The 11,452-nt window shown below is 49.5% G+C and overlaps 1 protein-coding gene across 8 annotated transcripts in view; it reads right to left on the bottom strand.

Annotated features, from left to right (window-relative positions):
* SOCS2 (suppressor of cytokine signaling 2) overlaps window positions 1-9,537 on the bottom strand; it is an 11,140-nt gene extending 1,603 nt beyond the window's left edge. Inside the window, exons 1-5 of one of the 8 annotated variants that reach the window (XM_069095160.1) lie at window positions 9,519-9,537; window positions 6,188-6,660; window positions 3,849-3,979; window positions 2,980-3,351; window positions 365-816 (exon numbers count right to left, since the gene is read on the bottom strand). In XM_069095160.1, the coding sequence (XP_068951261.1) occupies window positions 365-816; window positions 2,980-3,118 (591 nt within the window). In that variant the 5' untranslated portion in view covers window positions 3,119-3,351; window positions 3,849-3,979; window positions 6,188-6,660; window positions 9,519-9,537. Of the gene's footprint in view, window positions 1-6; window positions 817-2,979; window positions 3,352-3,848; window positions 3,980-4,189; window positions 4,439-4,468; window positions 4,727-4,810; window positions 5,004-5,932; window positions 6,153-6,187; window positions 6,661-6,893; window positions 6,992-9,518 lie in introns of those variants that run through there. The other 7 variants (XM_069095159.1, XM_069095158.1, XM_069095156.1 and 4 more) reach the window with 7 other exon arrangements.
* Between the last annotated feature and the right edge of the window lie 1,915 nt (window positions 9,538-11,452).

Raw genomic sequence — 11,452 nt, 5'->3', positions numbered from 1 at the left:
GAGAGAGAGAGAGAGAGAGAGAGAGAGAGAGAGAGAGAGAGGTTTCCCTGACGCTCAGATTAGGAAATGTACCACCAAACATTCAATCATGGAAAAAGGAGACTCATCTTACCGTCGAGATAAAGTTACTCGGATGAGAATACTGACAAGGACTGTAATATAGTTAACTTGTTCCCAGCCCCCACCCCCCAGCCTTCCTTGGACACTTAAATTAGTTTGACTGCAGTTGTTCTTAAGGGAAAATCCCATTTCTGAATTGGACACGTGGCTAGCCAAGGCTATGATGATTTGGCTCTCTTAACATAGCTGCATTCAGAGAAGATTCTACATGAGGCGTGTTTAGAAAAAAGAGAGAAACTTATACCTGGTATTGATATTCTTTCAAGTAATCTTTTAGTCTTGTTGGTAAAGGCAATTCCCAGATCTTAGTTGTACATTTGTTTATAGAGAGTCTACAGAGATGCTGAAGTGTTGGAGTGGAAATATAGAGGGGTTTTGTCAAATAGAGATGCACGGTCCCATTCCGAGGGGTTTCGGCCCCTGTCCTCTTGTCCTTGCAAGTTCGAACGTAGTATTCAATTAGATGAACCACGCTGTCAAATTGTTTCAGCCTGGATTTGACGCAGATGATGGAGTCCAATCTAAATTTCCCATCCTGGTATTCTATTCGCAGATTGGTGGGTCCTGCTGAGGTTTTGACAGATATAGTAAGCAAGTAGTCCGAATGAGAACTGTCTCTTATCAGGAAGGTTCCTTCGGGGGCGTCTTTTAATTTTTCTTTGGCTTCATTAACAGTCATGCTTCCCCAGTACCACCCTGAGGTTGGTGTTTAGAAAGAAAAAAGAAAGGAGATGAGTGGATTATGCTAACCAGTTATCAAGGGAGAGAAATCGCTGCTAGGAAAAATGCTCCTCACTTCTAAACAAAGTTTGCAAGGGGAGAATGTTTCCTTCAGAGGCTGCCAGAACTTCAGTTTGGGAGAACTTTAAGGAAGTTTTGAATCTGTTTGATTTTTAGAGCTGCCGAATGGAGACTTTTAAATAAAAGCCTTCGTCGTAATGGACTTTTTCAAAGTTAAAAACTTAAAAAACTTTTCAATACTTAAGCTACTTTTCTTCCTAAAGACCTACAACAGCTCCCAGTGCTTTTCCTATTCACTTTTGTGGAGTTAATAAGAACAAAATTCAAAGGCACATAGGCACAAAGTCCAATTTCCAACACTGGCAATTCTATGAAGACCCCCTGCCCTACTGTATCATCAAAGAAACATTTCATATTACCTGTGCTTTTATCTCTGGGGGGAATTCGAAGCTGTTCTATTTTTCTCCCTGAGAGGGATGTTTCAGTCCATTCCTGTCTTTATTCAAGGAAGACTGAAGCTCATTTCTTTAAGCATATCCCTCCCCAATTTACACATAATATACATTACATATATATTATCACACAGTCTACGTATTAGAGAGTGAAGAAAACCACTTTTCATTATTGCTTCAATTACGGCCACTTTTTTTTTTTTAACAGCCTTATCACTCAGCAAGAAGTAACCTTCACAGCGTGCAGCCTCACAGAAAGCCCAGTACTTCCCTAGAACATTTTTATTCCTTTGGACTTTGCTTGGCTTCACCTCTTGTAAAACCCAACAGTAAACCAGGGCGGTCTCCTCTTTTTTTTTAGGTGCCCCTACCCAGTCCTGCTTCTCTAACAGAAGTAAACCAGAGCCCCTCTGTGGTTTGGGAAGTTTGGCCTTGGTCCTGCTCCCCCCTTGGCAGTCCTTCTTCCCCTGCTGGAGGCTGAGAACCCTGCATTATTTGCATGGAGTGGCTGCAGCAGCAGCAGCAGCTGGTTCGGCTGCGACAGGATCACCTACCTCTCCCTCCCGGGTGCTGCAAAAGTCTCCCTGGATCTTGGAAAGACAGCCTGCAGTCGGCCCGGCACCCCCATAGTGAAACTAAATACTTGGGCTCAGCCAGGGGCAGAAAGGCTAGGCTAAGGCTGGGGAATATATTGCAAAATAGAAACAATAATAACAACTTATATACATATAGATCTTTTTGCTTTCTCTTTCACATGCCAAGGGGCGATGGTGAGCAGCACTTTACAAAGGGGGTAAGGGGGCAGCAGCCTGTGCTGGGAGGCACTAGCTTTCCTTACTCTCCCCACCCTTAGGACTTCGTCTTAAGCCACCACCGCCTGACTGCAAGCTGCCCCTCTTTCTGTTTGGCTCATGGGGCTGGCTACAGCTTCACCCCAGGAATTCGGCAGCAGCCTGGACGCTGAAACTCCAGGGAGAGCCAGCACTTCCCAGTCAGCTCCCAGGCTAGGCACCCGCCAAAGGGGCAGACAGCCACCGAGAGAGAAGCTAGGCAGACGATTCCTTCCTGCCCAGTTTCAGATTTATTTCCGTCCCCTCCTGGACACAACATTCCTTGGGGAACGAGGCTATTCTAGGTCGAAGGGATGGCACAAAGCTGCTCTGTTTCTAAGTAATTTCCTCCCACCCCTGAGTTTTCCCTTTCCAGATCCCCAAGGATCATGCCTGTAGACCCGGAAGACACCTTAGAAACTGCCCATCGTTTTGCAGAAGCTAAGGGCCCAGGAGTTTAGATGACTTATCAGAAGTGGGGCTTGAACCCAAGTCCTTGGCCTTCAAGTGCTTTTTCACATGTACCTTGGAGGAAGCTGGGGAGAGGAGTACATCCTTTTCCAGTTGCTGGAAGTTCCCAAAGTGGGGCGTCTCCCGTCTCCCCCCTCCCCCCCTTCTCCAGTCTACTTTGATTGGGGGGGGGGGGTGGCGCTGCAAGGTGAAGTTGTGACTGTCTCTGCCCTCTTACTCTCTTCATACCGAGATCTCCTTTCTCTGGCTGACCCCGCCTCAATTTCCTGAGATGCTAATATCTTTGCCCTAAGATTATCTGACCCGGAGTTCAGCAGACTGGAACCCTGACCCTTGCTCTTTCTTTGTCCCATCCCCTCACCTACCTGCCTGGCTCAATTCCCGCATTGCTGTAGCCAAACGCGCCACCTCCGAGGGCTGCTCCTCTGCTGTACCTGCCGCCCCCCACTGGCTTCGAGCCCTTTCTGCACCATCCACGGTGGACTCGTGGGACCTTAGGGTCATGGGGAAAGGGTCACCACAACGAAGAAGCTGCCACCCAAACCGGGGCTCAGAGGAAGACAATGTGGGGTCTGAGTGGGCTGTCAGTCCTTGCTTGAAGTCAAGGGGATCCTCAAAACACCTCCCGAAGAAAAATCCAAGCTGGTGGGGAAGGGGAAGGAGATTCTGGCAGTTTTCCTCCCCAGTGCGAGGCAGGAGGATGGAAAAGTCCCCCAGCACCGTCACCCTCTATTCGCCTGCAATGAGAAAAGGGGAGAAGGGACAAAGGGTGAGTCAGGGTGAGACCACCTCCTTGGAAAGTGAAGCAGACTCATTCAGATTCAACCCTCACCACCCCACCCCACACCAAACAGTTGCACCTCTAACCCTAGGCGCCTCCAGGTTCCACCTTGGCCAAAGTAGCCGGGGGTGAGGGGGGTCGGTGGGGGGGGGGGGGTTGAGGGGGGGGGGGGGGGGGGGGGGGGGGGGAAGGGACTAGGGAGACAGACGGAGGGCTGAAGGATGAAGCGCAGTGGTGGGGACGTGCCAGTCTGCCGCTTTTGGGCTCTCGGGAGGGAGGGGAGTCACCTGCAACCTCGGTGGGATTTCAAGGGCAAGTAAGTAAGGGCGGCCAATGGAGAAAAAGGAGCAAGGTTATCAAGGGCCCCCCTCCCCAAAAGCAGCACTACACGGGTCGAAGCACACTGGGATGGTGGGGTGGGGGTGGGGGGAGAGAAGGAAGCCCGCTACAAACCTGGTCTCCAGCCCCCGAGCGCAGAAGGCTCGGCCGGACAGTCGGTCTTCTTTCTCACACTAACGCGCTGATTTTCCCCAGGGAGGGGGAATCGAAGCCCATGACATTGAAAGGAACGAATGGTCACATCCCTGTCCAAGAGATTTCTCTGGTTTTCACTCTCCCTCCCTCCTTCCTTCCTTCCCCCCCCTCGGGCTCCCAGGGAGGCAGCCGGTGCTGGTGCAGCCGCCGGCGCTGTCGAGGAATCGACCCTCCCTAACCACAGGGGGCTGGGGGACCAGGAGGCGCTAGGGCTGTGCGAGCGTGCGCCCTGGAAACTGAAATGTACGCTATGCCCTTACCTTGGCCGCCGCCTTCCTCCTTCTCCTTCCCCTCCTCCTCTAACCCAGGCTGTCTCCCCAGTGGACATGGGGCGGAGGGAGAGGAGGGGTGTCAGCCCAAGTTCCCCCCCACTCCCAGATGTCTAATAGGGCGCTGAGATGCCCTGGGAGGTAGCAGACCCGGGAGCGTGGCAGTGGTGCTGACGGTGGCTGGAACTCCCTCAGCAAGCGACGGCCCAAAGCCCAAGGGACCGTGTCCTTCCTCTCCGCCACCCCCCCCCCCAGCCCCCACTTTCTTACCCTCCCTTCTCCCTCCAGCCGCTTCCCGGGTTTCCCTCCAGCTGGTGGGAGGGAAGAAGGGAAGGGGGTGAGAGTGAGGCTGGGAGAGAGGGAGGGGCAGGAGGTCAGGTCATTAGAAGGATTATTCATTTGAATGGGAATTCGGAGTCCGGGTGGACAGGGGGAACAATTGGGGAGACGTCGGGACGCCAGGAAGGAAAATTGTAAAGTGGGCATAAGTCCCGGGGGTACGGGGGGCACAGCTTGAGGGTCAGTCCCCTCTCCCCTGCAGGCAGCTTTGCCTCCCCCAGCCCCAACCTGCCCTCTCGGGGCGGCGCCCTCCAGGGGTCCCCCCACTGATACCTGCCAGCAGCCCCCTCCAGAGTTCCCTCCTCCCACCGCGGCCACTCTCGGAGTGCCCCGGGAGGGGGCGGGAGTGCTGAGAGCAGGGGGGCCGGGAGCGCACCATCTGCGGCGGCGGCTGCGGGCGCGCGGGGGCGCATGCTTCGGGGGCTGCCCAGCGCAGCGGGCGGGGAAGTGGGGCTCGAGGGCGAGGGAGGTCGGGCCCCGCGCGCGCGATCTTCCAGGCGCGCGCCTCGCTCTGAGGCGGCTGCCGCCGCGACCCCGGCCCCGCGTCCTGGCCCCACCCCCTTCCCTCGCGGGCTCGGCGCTCTCCCCACCGAAGCGGGGGAAGGGGCCGCTTTCCAGGAACTTTCCAGGAATCCGCGTCACGTGGCCGCGGCCCGGCTGCTGCTTTAAAGAGGCTCCAGAGCTGCCGCTGCAGCCGCCGCCCCAGCGCAGGGAGCACGGAGTCCTGCCTGCCGGCCCGACGGGGGCGGGGGCACCTGGCTCCTCCGTTCCGCGCGGGGCGGGTGGCCGGGGGAGGTGGGCCTGGGGTGGTCCTGCGGACCCCGGGCGTCCGGCAAAGAGGCCGAGGCTGGGGCAGCCCTGGGGAGCTTATCACCAAAGGGCCCCTGCAGGGCCTCGGCCCGCTCCCCGCCCCAGGAATGTCCCACGGGCAGTGACCCCAGCCCCCTGCCCCGCGGTTCACTGTGGCGGGTGGGCCCTGTCCGTGGTGCGGAAGGATGCCCGCCCCCTCCCCCCTCCGACGGAGGGACCCCCAGCCCTCGCCATCTGCTGGCTTATCCCTCCACCCCCGCAGCTTGAGCCGCCGTCCTACTCCAGGACCGCTCCCATCTACAACAGCAGGGGGCTGCCCCCGGCCGCTCCCCTCGCCGGGGCTCGAGGGGAGCTAGGTGCGCCCCCCACTCTCCACTTCGGACTAGAAAGAGCGGGAGGATGCCGGGGCAGCTGGCCGAGGCCGCCTGGACGCGGCTCCTTGGAAGCGCCACCGCGGGTGAAGCACGAGAGCCGGGCAGGCGCGCCTCCTTAACCAGCCCGGGCGGCCCGCCGGCCGTCCCCTCCCTCGCGAGCCCTCGGCTCCGCCCTGCTCGCCCCGCCCCGTCCAGCGGCGCAGCTCCTCACCTGCGCCGAGCAGCGGGGCCACGCCCATCCCCACCTGGGCTCCTGGGAGGTCCCCCGACGGGACCAGCCTGGAGTCCTCGGGTGTCCCCGTCACCCCCCCTGAGCTGCGGACTGCCGGGGGACCCGCGGGAGCTGGGGCCTCTCCCTGGGGCGGCCGTCCCATCTCCTCCACCCGCTACGGGACGCCCCGGGGCTTCGGCAGCACCTCGCCCCCGCACCGCCCCCGAAGTGTGACCTACTTTAAAAGCGACCTACTTTAAGAACCCTGATACTCTCACGGGAAAACCGGATCCAGAACTGAGATAAGCATTTCTTTCTTTGAAATATTATACTGTTGCATCACTTTACTAAAGCTTGAAAGGTCAACAGCCACTTTTGGGGATGCTTTGGTGGAGGAGAAAGCTGGGGCGGGAGGAAGGAAAGGCAAGGGGGTGGGGAGGGAGAAGGGAGCCGATTAAAGCCCGTGCTTGGGGCCCCCTCTGCTGGCAGCTCCAAGATTTGCAGTTGGCTGGGAAATGCAGCAATTGATGAAGGGACCTAAGATATCAGAAGGTTCTCATCCTCCCATTTTGGAGATGAAGAAACTGTGACAGAAAGGTTAAATGAGCTTCCAATTGTCCAGCAGCAGCTAAGTAGCTGAGGTTGAATTTGAACTCATGTCTTCCTGACTCCAGACCCAGCAGCTCCATCCACTGCCACCCTCCTTGTTCTTTCTGGGCCTCAAGTTTCTGTAAAATGGGAAGAGAGTATTAGACTAAATGATCACAGAATCATAGATTTAGAGCTGGAACAGACCTCAGAAGCCACCCAGTCTAACCCCCCTTTTACAAAGGAGAATCTGAGGCCCAGTCATATTAAGTGACTTGCCAAAAGTCATAGGCTGGAGTAGAACTTGAACCCAGATCTTCTTTCTCAAAGTCCCTTCCCAGGGACCTCATGCTTCTAAAATCGTATAGGTTACCATTCAATGACGACAGTACATCCTCCAGATGACCACTGCCAGCTGTCCCAGCTGGGGCCCAGCTCTTCGGGGAATAAACATGTTCTCTCTTCCCGTATCTTTGTATGTGCACCCCTCAAATCCAGAAAACATTATTTGAGATTGTTTGGCAGCAACACATTACATCACCACCCCCCAAGCCCAAGGAGAACACAAAAAACAGGAGAGGCAAAGCAAGATAGCGGACAGAAAGCTGGCTTCAAAGCCAAGAAGGCATGGTTTTGAGTCTTGCCTTTGACACAGACTGGCGGTGGAATCTTGAGCAAGTCGCAACTCCTCAGTTTCCTTATCTTTAAATTGGGCATCAGAACTCTTGCATTAACTATCCACAGTGGAAAAATAAAGTGGATGAAAGTGCATATTGCTCAAATGGTGACATTCAGGTGGACAGGCAACCCATCAATATATCAGATAATAATTAGAATTAGAACATTCTTAGACAAGTGTTGCCAATGCATAATATCCTGGATCCAGAATAGGAGGAGATCAAGCTGGTAGCTATTCCATGACACAAGAACATCTTTTAAATGCTAATATCTTTTCCACAATGCTACAGGTCATAGAACATCAGGATCAAATATAAAATTTTGTTTGGCTTTGAAGCCCTTTCATGAGCATCTTTCCCCACTACACACACCTTTCTAGTTTTCTTACACCTTATTACCACCACCACCACTACCACGTACTTTCCAACAGAGTGACACTGACCTCTTTGCTGTCCCTGAAGCAAAACACTCCATCTCTCAGCTCTGGACATTCTCACTGGCTACCTCCTATGCTTGGAGTGTTCTCTCTCCTTATTTCCTCCCTCTGGTTACCTTCAAATCCCAGTTAAAAGCCTACCTTCTACAGGAAGCCCTTCCAAGTCCTTCTTAACTCTAGGGCCTTTCTGCTATTAATTACTTCCTATTTATCCTGTATATAGTATGTTTGAACATTTTGTTGTTTTTCAGTCATGTCTGACTCTTTGTTACCCCATTTGGGGGTTTTCTTGTTAAAGATACTAGAGTAGTTTGCCATTTCCTTCAATTGTACATAGGTGTTTACATGTTGTCCCCACACCTACCCCACTATATCACAAGCTTCTCAAGGGCAGGGTAAATATTTTTACTTTCTTTGTACTCCCAGCACTTAGCAGAGTACCAGTAGCATTTTAGGCACGTAATAAATGCTTACTGACTGACCAACAATGAATGATTACCTTTGATGAATTACATATTGCAGTATGGCAGATGTCTGTAGATTTTAGCCTATTTCCAGTGACTTGCATTGAGAAGTGATGTAAAAGACATCATCAAGGCTACGTGTGACCAACTGGAAAGGAACATAGCCAGTCATGTAGCAAGAGCCAGCCCAAGTGTATGACTGGTGTCATCAGAATGTTAACAGATCCAGAGTAAGGGCTACCAGGCATCAGATAAATTAATCTAAAGTCTTGGTTTCATAGTGGAATTTCAACAAGTAGAGATGGACACTGGGAAGGAGGATGGATCTAAGTAACCTATTCACTGCACTCCTTGGGGTCTCACTGAAATGTAGCTTTTTGTAATTCAGGTGCCTCTATGAACTTTTCCCATCTACGATGAAGAAGGAACTGTCTTTATCCTTCATTCAGGCTTTTAATAAGTCCTAATAAGTCTTTTATCTAAAGCACTGGTGTGGGTACTCCCTGTAGCAATGAAGTCATCCTGTATGACTTTCACTGTCTTCCCATATTTTCTACAAACAATCTCTTAACCCGATTATATTTTGGGATGGTGCAAAATGAAGTAGGGAGGTTACAATGGCATGCTGAAGAACTTGGAAAATTTTTCTTTTTCCTGGGAGATTTTGCTCTAGCTCAACCTGCTGTTACTATGTTATTTGTTTCTCCCAAATGTCTTTCAACTCTGTATAATTGCTACTTACCTTTTGTCTTCCCAATCCAATTCAAAAGACTATAAAAATGTTGAAATTTTGTCCAGTTTTGGAATGAGCTTGGCTATGACACCTAGTCAAATGCCCTTACAGCTTATAAAAGAAAGAAATCCTTGGCCAAACAAGAAAACACAGTCAAACTGTTCAATACTCCTCTATCCTTGATGACTCAGCTCAAAGGCCACCTTCTCCATGAAGCATTTCCTTAACCCACAATTCTCCCAAATGTGACCAAAACCAGATTAAAATGTAAGTGGGAAATATTTAACAAAATAAATAAAAATATAATACAACATAGATAATGTTAGCTTGTGATTTTCTAAGTCAATATAAAACCAGGAGGAATCTGTTTCTATTTGAGTTTGACACCACTGTTGGGGAGAACTAAAGAACCAATGAAAAAACAAAGGTGTAGTGGATGGCAATTAACAAATGCTTCTTGATTGATTAATAAAGAAAGGTCATTGACTTGGTGTCTAAACAGATCTTCTTGTCCTTGCTTGAAAATATTGCTTATGTCCTTCTATAACTGAATTAGAGTCAACAAGCACTTATTAAACAAGACTTGTCTGCAGAGTAAGATCAGTAGGAAGAACCAGAAGAACAATTTATACAATGACAACAACATTGCAAAAGCAAACAATTTTTTAAGACTTAAATCTGACCAACCCAGTAATTAGCCATGATTCAAGAAGATCGATGATGATGATGAAGATGAAGAAGAATGCTGCCTCCCACCCACCTCCTCAGAGAGAGGGCATGGATTCAATCTGCAGAATAAGAGACAATGCATTTTTACACATGACCAATACAGGAATTTGTTTTGCATGACTGTGTTTATTTTTTACAAATGTTTTCATTTTTTTCTTTTTTTCCCCATGGGAGTGAGGGGAGGAGGAAGGTAGGAGGAAGAGAAAATAAGGACTTAATCAGTAGACAAATAAGCAGATAGATTGATATGAATAGATATGAGTGGACAGATACAGATGAATAGATATAGATTTAAAACCAAGCATTCATTAAATATTCTTTATGTGCTAAACACTGAATACACAAAACCAAAATTCATATATTCTCTGCCCTCAGGGAGATCACATTCTATCTGAAGAAAGGTCACCTAGTTTAGCTCCTTCACTAACAAATGAGGAAACTGAGGCCCAGAGAAGTTAATTAACTTTTCCTAAGAGCAGATAAGTATCTGAACCCACATCACCTGTCTTCGAATCCATTCCTTTCATTAAAGCCCTCCATATTCACACCTGCATTAGTTTTCCTCCCCACAGAATTTTAATACAGCAGCCACAGGTATTGACTTCACTTTCTAGCTTAGATGGGTTCCTGAAATGTTGTGGGTAAATGGATACATTTTCCTATGGGCATGCCAGAATTTCAGACCTCAGGGGGAGCTGTCAGGAGGGAGGAGGTGTACTGCAGGAATATATCACCCAACTGTGTGAGTAGGAGGAAAAAATGACAAATGATCTTCGATGTAGGCAAGAGAAAATACATTTAGAAAAAAAAAAAAGCACAGATGTGTTCTTGTGATAACTAACATCTGTATTTGCAAAGTGCTTTACAAAATTCCCTCAAATTCATTGGATCTTCATAACCTTATGGGGCAGGTCCTACTGATGCTACTATCATTTTAACAGATGAGGAAACTGAAGCATTATGGGACGAAGTAACTTGCAGGGAAGTAATTAGAAGTGGACCACCTTGGTTCAAATTCTGGTGTTTGTCACATATATGATCTTGGCCAAATCATTTTAGCTCTCTGAGCCTCAGTTTCCTCATCTGTAAAATGAGTGGGAAGAGAGGATCTATAAAAAGCCACTTCCATCTCTAATCCTAGAATCCATGCTTTCTAGGATATATTTGAGGCAGGATTTGAACGTAGGTCTTCCTGATTCCAAGTCCAAGGCCCTTTCTACTAGGCAACTAGGTGGCCAACTGCATAAAGTACTGGAGACTTGCAACTGGGAAGACCTGAGTTTGAATCCTGCCTCAGGAACATTAACAGTATGATCCTGGGTAGGTCACTTAACCTCTGTTTATTTCAGTTTCTTCATCTGTAAAATGGGGTAATAATAGCACCTACCTCCCAGGGTTATTGTGAGGATCAAATGAGGTAATATTTGTAAAGCACTTTGTAAATGTTAGAAGTGCTGTATAAATGCTAGTTATTGGTATTGTGCCAAAACTGCCTTTTCTGAAATGAAAAGGATTTAATAGTTATTATAGACATGAACATATATATGCTTGTTGCATATCTAACATTGTGTGGACCCACAAAGCTTGGGGAACTTACTCCCCCACCCCTGGTCTAATATCAAGACCTAGTTTGGACTGGGTTCAGTCCTGGGGAAGCCTGTCTCTCATTGCAAGAGTTAAGCTATCTCTCATTACATTCAGCTCATTAACTCCCACACGCTTGAACCCCAGTGATAGTTTTACTTCTAATCTTGCATCTAGAAACTCCCCAGAAAAGGGGGAATAAAAAAAGAAATTCAATGAATAATGTAAATCAGGTAAGGGACAGGTAATTTATTCCTACACACAAAAGAAATGCTAAAGATAAAAGATGAGGGGTGGCTAGGTGGTGC

This window comes from Petaurus breviceps, unplaced genomic scaffold (genome assembly GCF_028583685.1).
Source record: "Petaurus breviceps papuanus isolate PSGF00001 unplaced genomic scaffold, PetGlider_PUasm1.0 225, whole genome shotgun sequence".
NCBI classification, from domain to species: domain Eukaryota; kingdom Metazoa; phylum Chordata; class Mammalia; order Diprotodontia; family Petauridae; genus Petaurus; species Petaurus breviceps.
The sequence above is the reverse complement of the archived record's forward strand: the minus strand, read 5'-3'. Positions and strand labels throughout refer to the sequence as shown.